Raw genomic sequence first — 22,240 nt, 5'->3', positions numbered from 1 at the left:
CCCACCAGGAAGGGTCCTACAAGAAGACAGGAGCGTTTCACAGGGACTCAGTGCAGACAGCCCACTAATCCACCTCTGGGGGTGGGGGCAGTGGTGTCCAAGTCCCTAACCAATACCAGTGACATCAGGTTTAGGAAACACCCCCTGGGTGGGGCTACTCCTTACATCAGTGGACTCAGGCATCAAGGAGGTGGCCAACGTGTGTAACCAAAGCCTGATGAAGCTGGTCACCCCTGAGGATGACGAGCCTGACGAGCTGAAGCCAACGGCGCAGAGGCCGGCAGAGCCCAACCCCGATGACACCCTGGCCAAGCAGGAAGGGACAGCTGGTGGTGAGTAGGCTCTGCCTCCCGCCCCTTACCTCCCAGCGTGACTTGACATGGGGCCTCACTGAACCAGCCCAGGTGACTTCCCAGATGTCACTTCATGTAATTCTGGTAACTACCCGATGAGGTAGGAGTTGCCGTTCTCCCCATTCTACGGATGGGCACAGGGAAGACAGGTCGCATGGCCAGGATCTGGGAGAACTAGGAAGTGAACCCTGGCAGTCTGCCTCCAGAACCCCTGCTCTGAACTCTCCCTGCCTCAGCATTAAGCCTTTTTGAAATCTTTTTCTGTGTCTGGCTACAGGAAATAGTTGTTTTCACTGTGGGAAGCTTTGGAGCCTGGCAGAGGAGTCCAGGTTGCAGGGTTCACGTGACTCTTGGCCGTAGACATCCAGCCGCCCGGAAGCCAGCTGCCTTGACCATGCAGGCGCTCGGGGGAGAAGGCTAAGAGCTGCGGATGCAGCTTCAGTCCTGGGGACTTCTCCCGCCCAAGTCCGTGTCTTCATGAAATGAAATGGCTCTGCCATCCTTTCAGCCTCTTTCAGCATTATCGTCTTATTTCTCCATAACATAAAACCACTCTTAAGTCAGTCTGGAGTTTGACTCTCTAGATGTTTTCTACAACTCTGACTTTATTTTGTTAAGGGGCCTCTATCCTTAGTAAGAGAGCACTGATCAGCTTCAGGGTGATGTTCTCCTTTGCTGAGTTAGCCAGAGAGTAAACTGATGCAGACCTTACTCACATTTTTAAGGCTAACAGACTCAGGTCTGGAACCTGAGTTCCAGGAGCCAAAAGAATTTCTAAAGCATTTTCTCTAATGGCCGTTCTCCGACTTCTCTTGAGCGTCTGAGCAGTACGTCAGGCACATGAGCCCCATGGGCCTCCTGTCCTGGCTTTGCTGGCCAAACCAGTAGCATTCCATGCTGGACCAGTCAGGAGTCAGGTTACAGCTGTGCATCGCTTTGGCGAGCCCGAGCAGCAAAACAGTGGGAGGCACAGCAGCCCTCAAGTGGAGCACGGGTGGTTCAGTGGTAGACTTCTCGCCTGCCACACGGGAGGCCTGGGTTCGAGGCCCGGGTTCGATTCCCAGGCAATGCAGCAACTGAAACCTTTTTGCCAGCTCCTTGAAAAAGAAAACTTGCGGAGATAAAGTTAGTGTGAGCCTCTCAAAGCAGGAGCTTTCTTATTAGGAGAAACTAGAAGAATCTCAGGGATAGACTTGCTTAGTGAACTTTCACTGATGTATGAGTATTTTATTACCTTTTCATTTTTTGATTCTCATTTTAGAAAATTTGGAAAGTAGAGAAAAATATAGAGAAGGAAGACTGCCCCCACCAAGAGGCAATTAGTATAATCTCGGCATATTTTTTGTTATGTACATATAACATATAATAACATGTATGTTATATATATATTTCCATATATATATGAGATCATATGGTTTACATAATTCCACATCTTGCTTTTTATGTTTGTGGGATGGCTTCTTTTCATTTTTGTTTTGTTTTGTTTTTGGCTTGACAAGTTGCAACATGGAGAAGTTGTGAATATTTTATACTGACTTTAAAAGTTAGTGCCTCTTAATCCGTTGAATCAGAAAGTAGAATAATGGTTGCTGAGCTGGAGGGAAAGAGGGAATTGGATGCCTGCTTTCTTTGGGGGGGTGACAGAAACGTTCTAGAATTAAATAGTGGTGATGCTTAACATAACTGTGGATTTACAAACAATCACCCAGTTGTATGCTTTAAAATGGTGAGTTTTATGTTACATGAACTATGTCTCAGTTTTTTAAATAAAATCATTGCCTCTTCCCCCAGAGTGGAACCCAGCAGCCCCTACCCCACCCTTTCTGCTCATGTGGCAACAAGTCAGGCCCCGTGGGAAGGAACCACTCTCTTCTGCAGGTCGTGGCAGCTGTTGATAACCCCAGCTGGAGCACAGGGGGTTCAGCAGTAGTACCCTCACCTGCCAGAAACCAGGGTGCCATTGCCAACCATCGCAGCTTCTTTCACTTTTTTAGATCGTTTTCCTAAGCACTCTTGCAACAGCTCCCTGCTTAGGAGACTCTCATGCGAGACCGGGATACATTCAGGCAGCTTGGCTCTGGCTTTTACTGCCTCATAAACAGCATTTCAGCAGATGCAAAGCTCAGTGTATAGTAGTTCCTAGAGATGATCACAGCTAATCTGGGGGCTCCACATCCACTACAGACGCGCTTGGCTTGTAACCACCACTTTACCAAAGGGCCAGGAGAAGGCCCCAGCAAGCCAGGAGACAGTGATGGTTCAGCTAGTCAAGTCGACAGGTTCATCCCAGCCTCTGGTCCTTTTTCTTATTACTGTTTTGCTCCACTGTTCCAGCCCTGGTCACCTGGCCGAAGGCAGGAGCCTCCTGCCTTGTCTACCTCGTGCGGGGGGGGAGGGGGGGCGAGGGGGAGTGGTGGTGCAAGATCCACCACGACACTGGTCAGCCAAGCCTTCTGTGCCTTAGCGTACACGTGCACGCGTGCGCTTCGCCCTCACCTCCAACCACGGGGCCTCCTCTGTGCCGCACTGTCCCCAGCCCCTCTCCACTTGCTCTGGCTTCCCCTTGGCCCTGCCACTTGAGGGGTCCATAATGCAGTGCCCTTGCTCCGAGTTCCTGGGCTCTTGCTGTGTGCTCCCTCTTCCTCTCCATGATGCTGCCTGACTGTCTCAAGTGTCCTGGCCTGCTGGTGAGTCCTGGCTTTGTTAACTTCCTTTCTGTTGCCCTTGGACAAGCCACTGAGCCTTTTTAAGCCTCTGATTCCGTATTCGTTAAATAGGATAACAATAAGAATACCAAACCTGTAGTGTGATGGTGAGTTTTAAGCGAGATTTTTGCTTATAAAGCTTTTAGCACATGGCAAAGGCCAGACACTCTCAGCAACAGGTGCTTTCGTGTCAAACTGTTTTAATACATGCGTATCACATATCCATCTACTTACTTAGCAAGACTCTCAGGGCAGGGCTTTTGCGTCCTTGTTTTTTATCACCAGCCTTTCTCAGATGGTAATGGGCCCCTGGTAGGTCCTAAATGAGGGACCATAGAGGGTCAGGGATGGAAATTCATGTGGCAGGTGAGGGGCAGAGCTGTGAATAGTGTTTCCAGGAGAGGGCTGGCAACCACCGTTGGTAGATGTGTAATGGAATCCATCCATTTGCAAGGCTTTGATGGGCCTGGGTGTGTCAGCAGCTTCTGTGGACCCTCCAGATGCAGGTGAATCAGACCCAGGTCCTGCCTGCAGGGAGCTCAGGGGCAGACCCACAGTTGCTTAATCACTTAATCACATGTGGCCCTCCATGTGGTCCCAGAGGACTGGGGACTCCAAGCCAGGTCCATGGCGGTCATTTGAGCTGAATCTTTTCCTTCTCCTTAGCTTCCACTCGGCCCCCGCCCCACCCCCATCTTTTACTCTGATCATGAAGGAAATACATATCCCCTGTGGAGACCTGGGGGCAAGGAGCATTCTTAGTGGGAGAGGCACAGAGTAAACAAGTGCAATACATCGTCTGGTAGGTACATTCAGCAGCATGTGTCAGAAGCCATAAACGTTAAAAAATTTGTCCTTAGGAAATAAATAGAGACGTAGGTAAGGTTTTTCATTTTGAACACCTAACAAATGGTAGCTGACGTACTGTCCTAACAAGCCTGGTGCACTGGTTACCCCATCATACAGGTGAGGGACTGGAGGCAAAGTCCAGTAAGCTGCCCAAGGTCACACAGCTAGTAAGTAAGGGAGTCCCGCCTCACACTTCGCCCCAAGGGCTCTGAGTCTATGCTTCTAGTGCTGTTTACACCCTGGTTCTCTGAGGAGGGAATAATACAAAAAGGGAAGCCACAGATGTACAGCTTGACTGAAAAGGGGAGCATTGCAGAGTAAAACAATGTACCATTTTTACTCATCAACTTGGCAAAAATGTAAAAGATTACTAATATCCCTGTGTGAGGCTTGCTGGGGATCGACTGCTCCTCTGTTCCTGAAGCACATTTGTTATTGGTAGAACCTTCCTAAAGAGCAACTGATCAATATGGATTAAAATATAAAATGCCTGGCCCTTCCCCCAGCAGCACCCCCCACGTGGGACCCTGGAGAAATGTGCTCCCACAGGAGGATGCATGGGGGAGGCGGAAGAGTGAAAGTTAGGAAACAATTGAAATTAATTTGAAGCCTATTTCTGACATCGGGTCATTTCATCTACAAACGTGTGTGTTTCTAGAAGTCGAGACGGAGGAGGCCACTGGGAGCACGGAGTCCTGGCTGCCGGTCCAGGCTTCCCTGCAAGTCCTCCCCTTTGGGCCCAGGTCTGTCCCGTCATGCCCAGCCCATACCTGTCCCTACCGAGCTGTGCCCCATCCCCTAAAGGGCCTCTGGGACTAAAGGAGACAGGCAGCAGCTCGGAGCCTTTCTGTTCAACGTGGAAATCAAGACCCTCTTTACCTTGGGGTTGGGGGGTGGTCCGTGGTCCACAGGAATAGCAGTGACTGCTTTAAGACATAATACAAAGTTAAAAAAGGGGAAAAAAAGCAAATTGCAGAAAATATCCTGTGATTCCATTTATGTTACAGAACAAAAAGAAGGAAAGCAAAAGATGGAGAGGGATACTTGCCTAACCAGTAAAGTGATTACCTGCACATAGAGTGAAGTAAGATTGAAGGCTAGGGAGAGATGGAGCATGCTTTGCTTTGCTTGAAATTTTTAGAATGAGAATGTTTTACTTGTATGATTTAAAACTTCTAACAGGTCAAGGCTGGTACCATTTGAACAACAATATATAAATAATGATAGTTTTATTTACTAATCCACAGAATAAAATATATATACATAATGATATGGATGGATGGATGAGAAGGGACAGCTTTTCCATATAGAGGAATTCCAGTTAATAAATGTAGAAAGACAGAGGAAAACAGAAAATAACCATTAGGGAAACTCAACAGTAATAATTATTACAGATCCACCAATGGATGCCAAAATCAGCAAGGGAATGTTTGAGGAAAAAACTGGGTATTTGTCTAGTCTCAAGTCTTCCCCAAGATATTTACTGATGACAAAAAGGAGACTAGTAACTCACAGGAGAGAAACCCAGCAGACACTACCACAGTCCAATGATTGGTTTAGCATCACCGGTAACAAGACAGACATCATGTACCTCCGACATGATGCACTGAGAAGGCGTATCACTTTGGTGGCGTTCTTCCAGAAATGTGTAACCTCAGCCTAATCATGAGAAAACACGCAACCAACCCAAGTGGCAACACATTCTGCACTGTAACTGACCAGGGCTTCAATGATAGTCCCAGATCGGAGGGGACTAAGCCTGGACAACTAAATGTAACGTGTGCTCCCCGATTCTGTCCTGGAACAAAGGGCATGAGTGGAAAACCCGGTGACGTTCTAATTAGCTCTGTAGTTTTGTTAATAGTCTTGTGTCAGTGCTGCTTTCCTGGTTTGATAACGTATGATGTTAACACTAGGAGCATCGGGGTGAAGGGTAAACAAAATTCTGTGCTATTTCAGATAAATCTAAATCTAAAATTATTTCAAAATAAAAAGGTTGTGGTTTTTGTTTTGCTTTTTTTAATTTAAGAAACTGGGTATCATGGCCTCTTACCCCTAGCTCTCGGCAACCTTTATTCTATGTTCTGTCTTTATAGATCTGTCCATTCTGGACATTTCACCCAAATGGAGTCCTACAGTATGTGGGCTTTTGCAACTAGGTTCTTTCCCTTGGCATATCTTCAGTCTTCATCCATGTTGGAGCACATACCAGTACTTCACGCCTTGTTATTGTTAAATAATAGTCCATTGTACGGCGCTAACGCATTCTATTGATGCATCACCAGCTGGTAGACATTGGAATTGCTCTGAACGTGGCGTGCGGTTCCGGTGTGGACAGAAGTGTCCTTTCCTCTGGGGTATCTATCTAGGAGTGGAACTGCCAGGTCATAGGGTAACTGCGTTGAACCCTGAAGGAATTGCCAGGCAGTTAGAGCATCCGCACCGTTTTACATTCCCACCCACAGGCTCCGAGCGTTTTCCTTTCTCCACAGCCTCACACACTTACTCTGTCTTTGTTTCAGCCCCCCGGTGGGTGTGAAATGGTACCTCCTGGCAGCTTTGATTTTCATTTCCCGGGTGGCTAACGATGTGGACCTTCCCAGGAGTGGTTTGTGACATGCCCTCGGGCCAGCAGTCCCTTCTGAGATTTCCCAGATGTGTGAGCACAGGTGTCCTTCTCCTTTTGAGATCGCTGTGCCTGAAACCTTCCAAGCATGGGTGCTCTCCAGCAAGCTTTGGGGAATGAGTGGCACTGTGTCCTCGGGGCTCCCGAGCTACAGTCCTCTTCAAGAGCCAGAATCAAGGTGTGGGGAGCTAGAGGGTCCGTGTCCTCATAGCGGGGATCTCGTGCACTCCGAGACCCCAGCAGCCCTTGGGCGTGACATCTTGTTCCTCTCACTGTCCCCAGGAGGCCCCGATGGTTCCTGTGACTCCAGCTTCAGCAGCGGCAGCGGCGTCTTCACACCAGCCAGGTAAGTGGTTTGTGCCAGCCGGAGGTGTTGATAGAAAGCAAGTGGCCTAGATCTTTCCTGGGTGCAGGAAACTTCAGGGAAGACCCCGGGCAAACTCTCCAGGTGGGACACAGGAGATGCCTGGTGAGGGAATCTGAAAGATGCTGAGCAAACCCAGTCCACCCAGTTCTGACGGACCAGCAGCCGTGGGGAGGGATTAGAAGCTGCTGGAGGTCAGTAAGTACGAGCTGTAAAAGTATCACCAGTGCATGGTGGCTACAGGGAGGCACGTACAGATGCCTTTGCCCGGAACTTTTGCTTGTCAGGAGAACGTGGGGCTGACAAGACTGGCAAGGAGACGGCCGTTCCAGAGTCTGGGAGTGCAGAGACTGGGCAGCAGGAGCGGTCCTCCCCGGGGAGCCAGGTCAGCTGTCATGGCGCAGCCTTCCACGCGGGGGCGGTGCAGGCCTAGCAGCAGGATCATTCCCTTCCTTGCAGTTCCCTCCATCCTGTATGCAGGGTGATGGCGTTCCCCTGGAGAGGGAGTTCTCGCCATTCTGTCCCTGTCCCGAGTCCCCTGGACTTGCCCCATGTCAGTTTTTCTGTGGGGTTGCGATGGATGGCACTCTCCTGCAGCGGTGTCTTCCCTCTGAACTCAGCCCTGAACCTGGGCCCTGGGGAACAGGTCACTCATGAAGAGAAGATCTGCACTCAACCCGCGAGAGGCTCTCTTCTTCCCAGACCTTTCAGCTCTTTCCTCCTCTGGTATCATTTGTTCATTTATTCTTACCTCTAAGGACCCCGTGGGAGTGTTCGAAGTGTGTGAGTATGGACTATAAATGTGGATTGCTCCTGGGACCTCTCCTAATCGTCTGAGCAAGGCAGTAGACATTATTCGTTTATTCATCCTATTAGTTGTCACATACTCCAGAGTACCTGCCTGTGTTCAGCCCCACAGGTTCCAAGGTAAAGATGGGACCCCTGACTGTGATCCCCAACCTTGAGGTTCTCCAGTGGGGAGACAGAAACAGGACAGTGGTTTCTGGGGGGGAGGAGGTACTCAGGATGTTGGGGGCCAGCCATGGCGCCTGAGCCGAAGCTCACCGGCATCGTGGCTGATGAGGATGATCACTCGTGAGTGCTTCCTGGGCCCGCTGTGCCAAATACTTCCTGTCACGTCATTGGATTTTGCTGTTGTTTAAATCCCATGGCGTCATTAGTAGTAGTATTACCATTGTTGGGCTGAGGAGGGACAGGCGATGTGGGGCCTGCTGTGTAGAGAAGGGATTTAGGGGGGTCGGGTGAGTGCAGACCAGCTGGGGGGTTCACTGTTGACCAGCCTGTGTTAAGGGAAAGAGGCTCAGCCCGAAGAGGGGGCAGAACATGGAGAAAGTTGGGGAGGTTTTTTTCTCTTTTGTGAAGGGTGAATTGACAGGATTTGCGGATGCATGTGGTGGAGCGAGAGGAAAGACATGAGGGAAAAAATAACTTCTAGATTTGGGGCTTGAGCCAACTCAGGATATCCTGGCATTTCTCGAGCTGGGGTGGAAGGAGGAACAGGTGTGTGAGTGGGCCAGTCAAGGGCTCTGTGCCATGTGGCTCTCAGCACCCTCGGGTGCGGTTAAGGTGGCAGGTTTGGATCCTGGACTCGGAGGGGGGAGTGGTTAAGGAGGCAGGTTTGGATCCTGGATTCGGGGCAGGGGGGCGGTTAAGGAGGCAGGTTTGGATTCTGGATTCGGGGAGGGGGGCAGTTAAAGAGGCAGGTTTGGATCCTGGATTCGGGGAGGGGTGGTTAAGGAGGCAGGTTTGGATCCTGGATTCGGCGGGGTGGGGATCTGGATGGAGGTGCAGGAAGAGGGCACCCTGCTTTTGTTCTCAAGGCCGTGGGAGCCTGCCTGCTAAGTGGTGGTGCCAGATACCAACCTGTGACATGGGAGGTCCTGTGGCAGCCCCCGGGAGGGCACGTGAGGGAGGGGCAACAGTGGGAGCACAGAAACCTGTTGCAGACCTGTCACTGTTGTCCAGGCCACGGGGAATTATCCTGCTCCACGGAGTTGGCAGTGCGAGGTGGAGGGAGGTCTAGGAGGAGGCAGAGATCGGACATCACCAACTGACCGTGCAGGCGGGCACGACTCTCCGCCACCTCGCTTGGGAGGCAGGGGCGCCATTTGCCGGGCCGGGTCTAGAGGCCGAGGCGAGGAACTACCTCGTTGGAACCAGGCTTTGCTTTATACCTGTCATTCAGGAGCCCATGTCGGATCCTACCCTCTTAAAATTAAAAACCAAGAGCAAATCATCTCAAGCTTTCTGTCTCCCACGAATGGCCCCTTCCTCGTGGCAGCTGCGGTCTGAGTCAGTAGCTGTGCCAGAGAGGGGGGCAGCCTTCGGAGTCGTGAACCCCAAGCCAGGGTGCCTGGGCCCCCCACTCCTTGGAGATGGCAGCAGAGGACAGTAGGGTGGGTGCATGCTTCCTCCAGTAGGTGCTGCCAGAGGGGGACTGCACTTGGGCAAGAGGGCACCTTCCAGGGTCACCAAGAAACAGAACCTGCCCTGCGACTGTCCAGCCCCACTGCCTGCCCTCGGCTCCCATGAATCCTCTGCACAGTGCAGTCCAACTGCCTGGACACACGTCCTGACTCTGTGGCCCTGCTCCCTTCCCCAGTGTCCTCATCTGTAAACCGGGTGCAGTGATAATACCTACCTCCTAGGGGTGTGGAGCTCCTATGAGTTGAATATGTAAAGAGAATAGAATGGTGCCCAGCCCACAGAAAGCTCTTTACACATTTTAGTGCAGTTACTATTACGAGAACCTCATTATTATCCCCATTTTACAAATGAGGAAACAGGCCTAGAGAGGTTAACTTCTTGCCCAAAATCTCTAGGCTCCTTAGTGGCCAAGTTGGAATTCAAGCCAGGCCGGTCTTCCTGCCAAGCAGCCCCCTGGTGTGACCTTTAGTGGGTACACTGGGAGAGTTACAGAAACCGCACGTCAGCCTCCCTCACTCAGCTGATGTGGGAGCCCGGGACAGGTGTTACCGTGGACACAGGCGTCCACTCTGATGCCCTGCGCCTCGCCGAGGGCCGCGGTGTCATCAGCAACATTCAGTATAGGTCTCCTGGTATAGCTGGCTGTAGAAAGGCAGGCAGAAAGATCTGGAATTCAGTGCTTCCCAACTTTGAGCATCTGCTGACTGAAAAGAAGTTGTAAAGATACTTTATAAAAAAAACAACGTTGAGTTCAGAAACAATTCTTTTTTTTATTTCTTCTCTTCTAATTTGATTAGAGATATAACATACTAGTACCATACAAAGTTAGACATTACAGAAATGAAGTGCCACCTCCCAGAGAGAACCACTGGAATTTATCATTATTTATTAGTAGTATCAGAAGTATTATTTAATAAGTCGGTATTTTAATGGCCACAGTAGTGCCGTGCCTTTGGAAAATGTAGTACATATATGTGTAAGACATTAGTTACGAGATGCCTTATGAGAAAATGTGCAGTGGAAATGGAGTTTCGCAGACACCTTGAAATAACTCAGAAGCCCCCAGGAGTGACTAGTCTAGACTGTTTGGAACCGATGCAGAAATAAATTTTAAACTGAGTGAGCTGCCTTCTGCTCTCTGGGGAAGGGAAGCCAGGGCGGAGGCTACCCCATCTCAGACTCCAGGCTAGCAGCAGCGCAGCAGCTGAGCATGCCCTGCAGCCTGCCCTCTGGAAGAAGGGCCTGGCTTCTCACGGAGTTCTGGCTTCCCTCGGAGCACGTTAGGAGCCCAGCACACAGGGGCCAACCACACCCAGCGGAGCCGCTGAGAGCCACCTCCTTGACAGCTGGCGGGATCTTTCCTGGGCACGAAGATCAGTCTCCCTGGTGCCCTGGGGTGCGCCTGCTTCCCGTGAGCCTCCCCTCCAGCCAGCCAGGGGAAGTGAGACCCGTGGAGAATGTCTCCAGCTACAGGAATAAGTTGTCAGCGCATGGCCGCATGGCCTTGGACAGGTCTCATACTATCTCATCCGTGCACTGAAGGATCAAGTTACTTGAACCATGAGGTCCCTTTCGGCTATGATGTTCTTGGTTGGTTGAAGTTGACACCTGCCTCGGCAGTGATTTGAAGGTGCCCGTGTCTGGGGAGTTCTGTTGTGGGGAAGTCATGTTAGCGCACAAAATACTGCCAGTTCTCACACACCGCTCCATGAAATCCTTCGTTGTTTGGCCTTGACACAGTGCCACCTGAGGGAGATGCCACCACGGGCTGGCCTTTGCTTTGTCCCTCAGAGGAGACACTGAGCTGGCCAAAAGTGAAGCAGGAGACCACACTGAAGCAAGGAGCCCAGCTGCCCCAGGGACCGTCTAGCATCTTGGAGGCCTATTTGGGCCGCTCAGATTTGGAGTGCCCCCCACATGGGTCAGCACCAGGCTTTCCCGGTATCCTTTCTCACCCCACGTAGAGACTTTGCCTACCATACCGATAAGAAAATACGGTGAAAGGTATACGTGGTGACCTCTTTCTGCCTCCAGTACATGGGGCTGCCAGGTCTGACCTGGCCAGGGAGTGGCCAGTCCCCAGAGGGGCTGCCATCTTGCTGCCTCTGCCAGGGGCCAGTGGGAAGTGGACTCTCCTGAGCCTGGCCCACTGGGAGGCAGTGGCATGTGGTGGACGAGGCCACTCTAGACTCCGACTGCTCACATTCAGATTGCTGGTGCTACCACTTGCTGACTGGGTAACCTCGGGGCCTGATTTGCAGGGTGGAGTTGGGGAAGCTGGGCTTGGTGCTGCCTTCCTCCTTGCCAGTAGCTTAGGACACAGCCGTTGCTGGCCAGTACAGTTCTGACTCCCCTGGGGGAGTGAAATCAAGGCCTGGCTCCCAAGGGGGCCATTTCGGCTAAGAAAGTGGTGGTGGCCTGCCAGGCACGGGGTCCTCCTGGCACCACGGGCCCCATGTGGCAGCTGGAATGCCCTGCCGCTCCTGCTGAGGAAAGGGACTCAATGTGGACTGGGGGCTCACCAGGTTAGGAAAGAAGAGGCAGGGCCAGGACGGCTTCTGCTCCTTCCTCACAGCATCCTGAGCTCCTCCTTTGTTAAGGCCTTGGGCTGCGGGTAGGTTTCTGGAACTTTTCCAGCTTCTCAAGGAGAAGAACTATAACAGCATGCTGGACGGAGCCAGGTAGGAGGCCAGCAGGATGGGAAAAAGAAGGACTTAGAGATGAGACAGTAAGTCCTGGTCATCGGCAGGAGCAGAGGGAGCATCTAGGAAGTTGTCAGAGAGGGAAGGGAATGCTCTGGAAGCTGTAGGGTAGCTCGTTAGCCGGACACTGTCGCGCCGTGTTGTCTGTGGCGGTAGCCGCTGTTGTGGGGCTACTGGGCACGTGCCGTGTGGCTGGTCTGAACGGACATGTGCTGTCGGGGTGAGGCGCGCGCGGGGTTTCGAAGACTTAGGACACAGAAGAGAATATGAAGTGCCCTGAGTGACGTGTGTGTTGATTATTGTATTGATCGTATGTTGAAATGCTGTTGTTTGGGTGTGTTAGAGTCATTAAAGATATATCATTAAAATTTTACCTGTTTCTTGTTACTTGTTAGTACAAAACTTGAAAATGTGAAATTCCACAGGTGGCTCATGTTGTATTTCTACTAAATAGTGAGTGTGGGAGAGGAATTGCTGAAGAGATTGGCTGGGAGCTTGCATTTGCCACCCTGGACTTGTCTGTGCCTTAGTTTCCCCATCTGTCTTAGGCTCCCAAAGAATCTAGACGTTTGGATATTCTCAGAAGACCCCAGAACTTCTGGCCACATGACTCCTGGGGAAATCTCAGGGGCCGCCCCGGCCAGAGGCTCAGCACACCCAGCCTCTCCGGGTACCAGAGGACGGGAGTGCCCACTCTCACCCCTGAAATGAGCGCTATGGGGAATCATCAAACCGTAGTGAATAGCAGTTCCGCTGAGCAGTTACAGAGCTGAGAGCGGGGCCCTTTAGGAATTCACATCAAATGAGCTTCAGAGAGGCTGCGGGCGAGTTAGGGAAGCACAGGCATCGAGTTCCTGCTGCAAATGAATAATTGAGCAGCCTAGAAATACCACGCGAGACCATTGTGTCCCGGCAGGCAGCTGAACTGCCTGGCCGGGGTCCTCAGGAACTGCAGCCCCCGGGGGGCACCTGTCATGAGACCTTTGGGCGGCATGACTTGTCACAGGAAGGGAGCCCCTCGCTAACATCCTTAGGTTCTCGGCCCGTGCTGCCCCCACCCCTGGAAACTCCAGCCTCTGCCTGGGAGCCGTGCTTCGGGCAGAGGGCTGTGGCAGCCAGTCTCCTCCGGGCTGCTGGGCAGGGGCCTCTCTCTGCCCGGACGCCGGCGAGGCTTTGGGCCCGGGAGCCTGTGCCCCGCTGGAGTGAAGCGCAGTCCGAACAGGCTCTGTCTCTCAGAGGCAGAGGCTGTATTGCTCCTTCCCCAACTCAGACGAAAGCATTACAGCTTCACAGGCAACTCTCAAGGCTTCTCAACCAAGCCAAACCCTGTGCCAAATGGCCTGGAGTATGGCAAGATCTAAAGCCACGAGCCCTATCCTTACTCGAGAAGAGTTCTTCGTTTGCCCGGTGGAAAAACCTGTTGGCTCTTCAGGGCTCTTTTCAGGGCTTTGCCCTGGCCTCGTCGGAGGTGGTGGTTTTGTTTTATCAACAAAGCGTCTGGAGATGCTGAACAGCCTTGCAGCCCCGAGGTCTGCTGGGCCCCAGCTCGGTGACAGCAGAGAGGTTTTCTGCCCAGGCCAGGCTAGTGCTGGGGAGGCGGGCAGGCACGCAGCAGACTGGCCCTCTTCCCCCACCTGTGGCTGTCACAGCTCTGGCCTTGAAAAGAAAGGAGGAAGGCCAAGGCGGTGAAGCCAGCCCTCCGGGAGCCACGCCAGGGTGGGCACCGCCTGCCCCCCCCGCCCGCTGCGCCCAGGAGAGGGAGGCAGAGTGCGGTTCCGAGTGCGGAGCCGGGGTGGCGCTGCGGCCAGGGCGGAGGGGCGCCAGTGGCTTCAACACCTGTCTCCTCCCTGATCTTGCCCCCAGCACCGAGAGGGCCCCGGTCACACTCCACCTCGACGGCATTGTGCAGGTCCTAAACTGCCACCTCAGTGACGTGGCCATTGGGATGATGACCAGGATCGCCGTCCTGAAGTGGCTGTACCACCTCTATATCAAGACTCCCCGGAAGGTGAGTCCCTGGACCCGGAGGCCCCGGAGGCCCTTCCAAGCTGGGGGCTGCTTTGGGGTACACCTTGGTTTTCGGGGGCCGCCTCATGCTTGGCAGGATTCTGGGCAGTGCAGTTCTAGAAAGCCCCTGTCAGGCAGAGGAGTGACAGATGCTGGAGGGGCCCTGGGAGGGCGTGGGGGTGGTCCGCGCAGTGCAGTAAGACCCCATCCATGCCGAATCCACTGGTGGGGGGTGGAGGGCAATGCTCACGGGTGCCCCGGCTTCTCTGCTCTCCAGATGTTCCGGCATACCGACAGCCTCTTCCCCATCCTGCTGCAGACGCTATCGGATGAATCCGACGAGGTAGGTCACGTGTGCCCCTTTCCTTCTGTGCAGGGCTACCCAGCCTCCCCTTTTGAGTGGCTAATGGGACCTGGTAGATGAGAAGTGCTCGTTTTGTTGTTGTTCTCTTAAATCAGCATCCAAAAAATTGCTCTCTTCCTACCTGGTAAATGTGCATCGCTTCCGGGGAAAGCTGGGTTTAATGCTCTTGGTTTTGGGAACAAGGACTTCCTCCGCCGGCCCTTCTGAAGAGCACTGGGTCAATGCATCAGCAAGAACACCAGCCGTGGGGGGGTGGGGGGGACCTGGCTCGACCGTAGAAGGCAGGGGGTGTGGTGGTGGGCAGCTCGGCTGTGGGTTGGGCACCCGAAGGCAAGGTCTGGCCCCACTTAGCTTCCTGGCCGTGAGTAAGTCACTTCACAACTCTGCACGTCCGGTTCCTTCTCTTCTCAGTGGGGCAGTGGCAGCACATGGCTGTGAGGGTGAACTGACCCTCGGAAAATGCTGAGTGCCCGGCCGCACGGCACTGGCCCCTCTGGAGCTTTCGTTCTGTTCATTTCACCCAGACTCCATTCTGCCCTCTGGTTTGAAATTGTCCCTTTAAGCTTTGCTGTGTTGGGGTCAAGAGCAGAAGAGAGAGGCTAGCCCAGAGAAGGGGAAGGAGAGCTGGGCCCTGCATCCTTCAGCCCCCTTGGGGAGGCCCCACCTGTCCCCACCCAGCCTCCGCAGTGGTCCATTCTGTGCAGTTAGGCTAAGGTGGTTCTTTTTCAGGACTCCCCAGCCTCCCAGCCAAGGGACAGGATTTGCAGCTGGGTGTTGCCATCAGCCAGGGTAGCATCCCTTCTCTGAACCCATCCTAGCTCCAGGCTGCCTATCGGACGCTGGCGGGCTGTGCCTCAGCTGGTCCCTCTCCTTCGTCTTCTGGGCAGCTGTGGGCTCCAGGCAGAGCTCTGTGTGCCCCCTGAGGCAGTGGGCACGTGAATCCACAGATCCCCCACACTGCCCATTGGGAACATGAGAGTGGACAAGAGCTGGGGGTGTTGGGGAGAGGGGAGAGGGACACTGCTCACAACCTTCTGTGCGTGAGGTGCCTGAGGCTGGTACCAGGCTGTGTGGAGCCCAGGGTAGTTTTCCGGCAGCCTGACTTTGCTTTCTTAAACCTGAGCTGAAAAGAGATGCAGACGGGCAGGTGTCTGCCTCTCCGTCCTCTGAGGTACTCTGCATTTCCAGAAAAATCCAAAACAGATGGTCTGGGCATCTGCCCTTGACCCCTCCTGCCTGCCCCACTCATGTACACACACACTCACACGCACACACACGGCCTCTCTCTCCCTTCCCCTCAGCACCCCACTGCAGTGTGGGGCCCAGGAGGACACAGCCCGGTTCTGCCTGAGTTAGGGGTGACTCACTACACTCACAGCCCTCATTTCAGGACAGAAAGGGAAAGCAGAACTTTGCTAGGACTTCACTGGAAGCAGCTGAGTTTTCAGTCCTTTAAATTGACTTGCTTAATCCCATGCAGCTCTCTCTGCTCGTGATGGGTTTCTGTGTGCGTGTGCATTTACAGGGAACAGGAGGAGACGCAGTCCATTAAACAGCTCTGTTCGGGTTGCGGCTGTGGAAACGCGATTTGCTGAAGTGCCAAATGTTCTCAGAGCTTTGGGCATATCTTGCGGGCCCCTGCCGGGAAAGGATTGCACCTGCTCTTGGGGCTCAAGGGGGGCTGTTGCCGTAACAGGAGCAGAGAGTCCCTGCTTTCCCATCTCTCCAGGGAGGGAGTTGGGGACCATGATAATCAGTAATGAGTCCTGATTCTGCCCTATCCTGGTTCTTCACCATGTCACATTCCTAAGTGTCCCCTGCCCAGTCTCTTTGGCAACCTTGAGGGCATACTGTGTACTTGGCAATGGAAATACAGCCATGAACAACACAAAGTCCCCCTTCTCCTGGAGCTTCCTTTCTGGGATATCTAGAAATCGCTCTCTCGTGGGTTTTCCCAGTTTTTCCAAACACAGCCCTGATCTCAGTCAGAGCTCTCTGAGGTTTAAGACCCTGAAAGCCCATTCAGTCAGATCAGGTCACAGCCAGACTGGTGGGGAGAATTTAGCCACAATGTTACATCCAGCCAAGGGGCCTCAAGGTGCAGGTTATCCCACTGTTTTGGGTGATTCTTTTTTTTTTTTTTTTAAAGATTTTATTTATTGATTTAATTGACAGGGAGAGAGAGAGAGACAGACAGCGTGAGAGGGAACACAAGCAGGGGGAGTGGGAGAGGAAGAAGCAGGCTTCCGGCTGAGCAGGGAGCCCGATGCGGGGCTCAATCCCAGAGCCCCGGGATCGGGTGATTCTTAACAATAGCTTGTATGAAGTCATTCCTGTGCCAGGAACTATGCTGGACCCTTGATTCGTGGTATCTGGGGAACCCTGGACAATTCTGTGGGGAAGTACTGTCACTCTTTCTGTTTTACAGTTCAGAAGACTCAGACTGAGGGAGGTAAAGTACCCCCCAACAGCTAGGAAGTGTGAGGCCAAACTCAAAACCAGATCTGTTTGACTCCAAAGCTCATCCTCTACTCACTTAACCATCATGCCTGTGTTCCATCAAGTGTTTGTCCCAGCTACCCACATCAGAACCACATGGGAGCGGGGGAGCTGGTGTTTATAGTTGTATCATCATCCCCATTTCTGGCCGCCTTCGCCTGTTCCACAGGTTCTTAAGAACAGTTCTCCATGTGGTGAGCTGTGGAGAGCTGTGTATATCCTGCAAAAGCTTCAGCCCCCAGACCCTTTGTCCATTTTCTTATTGATTTGTAGAAGCTCTTTGTATATTGGGGACATTATGTTTGTCATTGGTGTTGCAAATATTTCTTTCTCCCAGTATGATAAACTCACATGCTTCTCACACTTGGTGAGAGCCACTGGCCTCAGGGAACAGAGTGTGCCCAGGTGTTAATGATGCAAGAGCTGGGCGCAGGGAGGGGCAGAGCCTCAGAGACACCACCATGTTTCATAGTCCCATTGGCACTTGGCCTTGCTGGGGTGTCTTGCCTGCTATTGTCGCTCAGTTCTACTCCAGCGATACTTGGTAGTCCTGCCCTTCTGGCACCCTCGGTTGGTTCTGTTTTTCCATCATTCAGGATAAGTAGCTGTTGCCTCAGTGTCTCCTGCTCCTTGCACACTTTATATGAAAATCCCTTTTGTCAGAAAGAATTTGCAGGTGTCAAATTAAAATTCTTGGCACCAGAGAAAAAACCCTCCCATTAGCTAGAGATCCAGTTACATGTTTTTAAGTGAAAATGCAACCCTGATTTCAGTAGCATGGAATGTAGGGTGCATGCTCAGAGCTTCCTGCTGGATCCTGGTAGGGAGGTGGGCCTGCTTCTTCCCCTGCCCAGAAGATGCCAGTTGTCGGCTACCTCTTAAGCCTGCAGCTGCCTGAGTGAGCTCCGCCCATGAGCACCAGAGGACGGCTCCTCTCAATGTCCTTGAAGGTGTGACTGGTCCAGGAGGGGCCTTGGGACCACACTGACACCTCACCCCCAAGCACCACTGCCTCCCAGCCTGCATTCAGAATCCCCGGGGTAAAGGTGGGTGTGCGTTGTTATACATCTGTCCAAACCCATAGAACATACAGCACCGGGAGTGAGCCCTAAAGTAAACTGTGGACCTTGGGTGACAATGATGTGTCAGTGCAGGTTCACTGATTGTAACAAACGTACCACTGTGGTGGGGAACGTCGTTATGGGGGAAGCTCTGCGGGGGTGAGGGCGGGGTATGTGGGAAATCTCTGTACCTTCTGCTCAATATTATTGTGGACCTAAAACTTCTCTAAAAAATAAAGTCCACTTAAAACAGTGCAGAAGTTTAAAAAAGAAATCTCAGTCTCAGAAGAGAGCTAGAAGGATGCCTGGTGCACTGAGAGGTGAGAGGATGTAGCGCGCGCCCCTCCCCCACCAGACAACTGGCCACCAGACCTGAGCTTGCCTTGCAGCTCTCACCCTCTCCGCCAGGGACAAGGAGGCAAGGGCAAGGAGGCTGACCTCTCTGGCCTATGAAATGGGGCTCGTGATCTCCACACTTGCCTCACAGGCCGTTGTTAAAGGAGATAGCATAGAGCTCCTGGGCCAGATCCTGGCCTGTCATAACTACCTGTCTGTCATGACAAGCGCTTCAGTGGGAAATCGGCATGTCGCTGCCTTGAATTCTCCCACCCAGACGCAGAGCTTGTCCCTGTTTCTGTAAATCATTTTGTAAAGCTTTCAGGCCTGTTTTGTAGGTCTTACTCGTTATGAAGTTTATTTTCAGTATTTTAAATTTTGTTGTGATGTTGAGTGGCATCCCTTTTCGGTAATATTTTCTCCCAGGTGACAGTGCAGCTTGATGGCTCAAGAAGATAGGCTTTGGGGTCAGGCAGTCCAAGAGTCTGGTCCTGGCGCATCACTCGGTAGTTGGTTAACCTTGATCTTGAGCAAATGAGCTGGTCTCTCTGACACCCGGTTTACTTACCTGAAAACTGAGACTAATGGGAGAAGCACCCTCCCAGGTCTGGATTCCCCAGTGAGAATTAAAGGAGGTCACGGGTGTAGAATACACGACATGTGTGAACACATGGTAAATTCTGGCCCCTCTGATGCTGGTACTCATTTCCATCGAAATGCAAAGGTACACATGGGAATCAGGAAAATAGGCTCTGTTTTTTCCCCACATCCTTCCTGCCCCAGCTTCAGCAGCAAAAGCTGGAACAGAAGCTGGTCTCTGTCCTGTTCCCCTGTCTTAGGACCATACAGGCCCCGTGCCGATGGCCAGGTGGGCGGGCTTCTTTGGGCGCTCATTGTCCTTATCGGCTCAGCCATAGAAAAACCAAGGGGAAGGCAATGAGCAGCAGGACCAGCACCCCATTCTATACCTTCTCCCTTCCCCACCCCCCTCTCTCAGGACCCCCAGCTCAAGTCAGTGGGCTGTGTTTGCAGCATTGCAGGTGGAAGGGAGGAGCTGGGTGCCCTGACTCCAGGGGAGAGAAGAGAAAGGGCCTCATCGGCAGAGGGCCTGCCTCGGGGCCGCTGGCTGCCACAGCCGCTTGCTCAAAAGCAAGCCTCAGAGTCTGGAGATTGAGAAGGGCACACCCCGCTGGGGCCTCCAGAGGCACCTTGCCCAGGGTCTTCTCACCTCTTGGAGCCAAGGTGACCTTAACACTTCAGAGCAGAGGTTCTCAACTGGGGAGAAATGCCTTCTTCCCCTCCCCTAGGCTCAGAGGAACCATGAAGAGAGATTGCTGAGGGGAGTTTATGGCTCACGTGGCTGACGTACAAGCAGAAAAAAAGAATGAGCACCCCCTTTGCCAGTGAGGAAGCGTGGAGGGTAGGACTGTGAGGGCGGCAGGGGCAGGTTCCGGGTCAGGAGCCCGTGTGGTCGGCTCAGGCGCTGTGGCGGGCTGCTGTCGCCAGTGATGGGGGCTTCTCGTAAAGGTCCTTCGAGCACCCCGCGAGAGCTGCGACATACCCCTGGTCCAGGGTAACCGGGGTCTTCCCCGTCCTCAGGCCCGTAGCACGCCTCAAGAGCGTCCAGCCCCGCGGGGCAGGGAGCCGGGGGGCTGCTCTCGCCTTTGCTGCACCCTGAGGGAAAGGGGGGCCGTCAGCTCTGTGTGGGTCAGTCTGCCAGCCCTCTGGGCCCTCAGACACGGCTGGCTTTGGTGGGGGGGCAGGAGAGGATTTCATTTGTTTCATGGTCCGGGTCCCAGGAGCAATGGAGAGGTTCTCCAGTCTCTCAAAGGAGACAGCTCACCGGGCTTGCCTTTCCCAAGCACTCTTGTCACTTTGGTGTGGTGGGTCGGCCGCTTTAAAGGGATTTAGTTAGTGACAACAGGGCCTTCGGCGTGGGGGTCTCACCCGGGGGGGGGCCCAGACTGAGATCATCCCCGTGGGTTCCTCTTCTTACTCAAGGTCCAGGCTGCCTGGGGCTGTGCTCCCCTGCCCCCAGGGGAGTGAAATCGGCCATCTCTCAGTGTCTGCCCCAGAAATGGGGGCTTCCACTTCATTAGAGCCCCTTCGTCTGAGGGCAGCTCAGAGAGCTGATGGTCCATCCAGCACCCCGCCACTGGCTGCCTTTGGAAACCACAGCGGGTGCTGGGCTCAGACCCCCGCATCTGTGGAAGGAGGCTGGGAGCAGGAGAGGGCAGAAGGCGAAGTTCATGGGGCGGATGCCTTATTCGGAGCACATTGTTTCTATTGTGACCACTCGGCCTGGCGCTCTTGGACTGGTTTTCATTATCCCCAGTTTGATTTAAAAGGACATCCAAGTGTGAGGAAGGTAGTTTGCCCAAGCTCATACCACCAGGAGCCAGAAGTTGGGTCTGTCTGGTTCCAGAACATCTAAAAGCACGCAAGAGCTGATCTCAGTGCAGAGCAGGGTTCCAGGCGGGGTGGAAGCACAACTTCCTTCAGGCTGGCCCCCTCTCCCCTCTTCAGTTCTGAGTATTGGATCCTGACCTGCCCTGTTGGGCTCCCCGCCCTCCCAGGGCCCATGCTGAAGGAGGGGTGCTGGCCGCTGGGTCGGTGAGGGGGAGTGTGGGAAGTGGCCTGGAGAGGAACAGAAGGACAGGCCTCTGCCCTGCGCTGCCCACTCTCCGTGGGACCCAGCAAGTCCCCGCACCTCCTTGCCTCCATCAAGTGCAGTTGGCCTGGTCTGTGCTCGTCCCATCCAGCTCTGACTTTGTGTGGTCCTGACCCCACTCCGTGGAATACTAATGGGGCCTGCTCTCAGTGGACCGTCTCCCAGAAGAATGGAGTTTGCTCCTCCTCCTGAGATCCCTGCCTCAGTTTTTCTTTCACTCCACTTTTCATTGCGTCTACTCTCCAAAACAAACAAAAACAACTCCTCCACCCCCCTCCTCAGTCCCCAAGATTTCTTAACAGTCAGGTCACGCCATCAGGTCAGATACCAGCCAGAAAACCAAGGGACAAGATGTTGGGGGCCAAGAACTTGGCTCCTCTTGCCGAGAGTCCCCCCAACCTGGGGAGGTGATCTGGGTCCTGGCAGGGACAGCCCAAACAGGAAAAGGCCCTTGCCTGCCATAGCCTCCCCATGCCACCACCGCCCCCCTCCCCCCACGCCCCTGGGGCCATGCTGAGGACACAGGGCACTCGTCCACACGGCTCTCTGTGGCTGACGCTGCAGCTTCCTTTGGGGGCTTCTGAAAGAGAGAGAGAGGAGGGAGGAACGGGCAGGGAGAAGGGCAGCAGGGACAATGCGGGGTTGCACTCAGTCCCCAGCACTCGGACCCACAGCCCAGCAGAGGCACCAGCAGTCACGGCTAGGGGTCCTGGAAGAATTTGATCTTCTTTTTTTTTTTTAAAGATTTTATTTATTTATTTGAGAGAGAGAGAACACATGAGAGGGGGGGAGGGTCAGAGGGAGAAGCAGACTTCCTGCCGAGCAGGGAGCCCGATGCGGGACTCGATCCTGGGACTCCAGGATCATGACCCAAGCCGAAGGCAGTCGCTTAACCAACTGAGCCACCCAGGCGCCCCAGGATTTGATCTTCTGAAAGGAGTCCTGGTAGCAGGTCATTGCTGGGGAGGGGAGAGGACCGCCACAGTGATGGTTCCAGAATTGCACCAGTGAGAAAGGCCGCCAAGTGAAGGGGGACCCAAGTAACCACAGCCGGCCTGGCAACATTCTGCTCTGGGGAAGGCAGGTCTGTGTGCCCAGAGCATCTTTAACATTTCTCTCTGTGCACTCCTTCCCCTGATGTGCAGGTGAGAACCCAAAGCTGGCACAGTAACTGGTGGACATGCAGGGCAGGGAGCCTGCTGCCTAGTGCCCCTGGGCTCACGAGGAAGGCAGAGGTTGGCCTGGGAAGGGTGGA

The 22,240-nt window shown here is 53.4% G+C and overlaps 1 protein-coding gene across 3 annotated transcripts in view; it reads left to right on the top strand.

Annotated features, from left to right (window-relative positions):
* VAC14 (VAC14 component of PIKFYVE complex) overlaps positions 1-22,240 on the top strand; it is a 100,708-nt gene that overhangs the window by 17,430 nt on the left and 61,038 nt on the right. For all 3 annotated transcript variants that reach the window (XM_054511265.2, XM_045890775.2, XM_064581247.1), the window contains exons 9-12: positions 180-332; positions 6,816-6,879; positions 13,911-14,055; positions 14,332-14,397. In XM_054511265.2, the coding sequence (XP_054367240.1) occupies positions 180-332; positions 6,816-6,879; positions 13,911-14,055; positions 14,332-14,397 (428 nt within the window). The remainder of the gene's footprint in view (positions 1-179; positions 333-6,815; positions 6,880-13,910; positions 14,056-14,331; positions 14,398-22,240) is intronic.

The sequence above is a fragment of the Mirounga angustirostris genome, unplaced genomic scaffold (genome assembly GCF_029215605.1).
Source record: "Mirounga angustirostris isolate CCGP_5_RB_7025 unplaced genomic scaffold, mMirAng1.0.hap1 SCAF_16, whole genome shotgun sequence".
NCBI lineage: Eukaryota > Metazoa > Chordata > Mammalia > Carnivora > Phocidae > Mirounga > Mirounga angustirostris.
The sequence above is the reverse complement of the archived record's forward strand: the minus strand, read 5'-3'. Positions and strand labels throughout refer to the sequence as shown.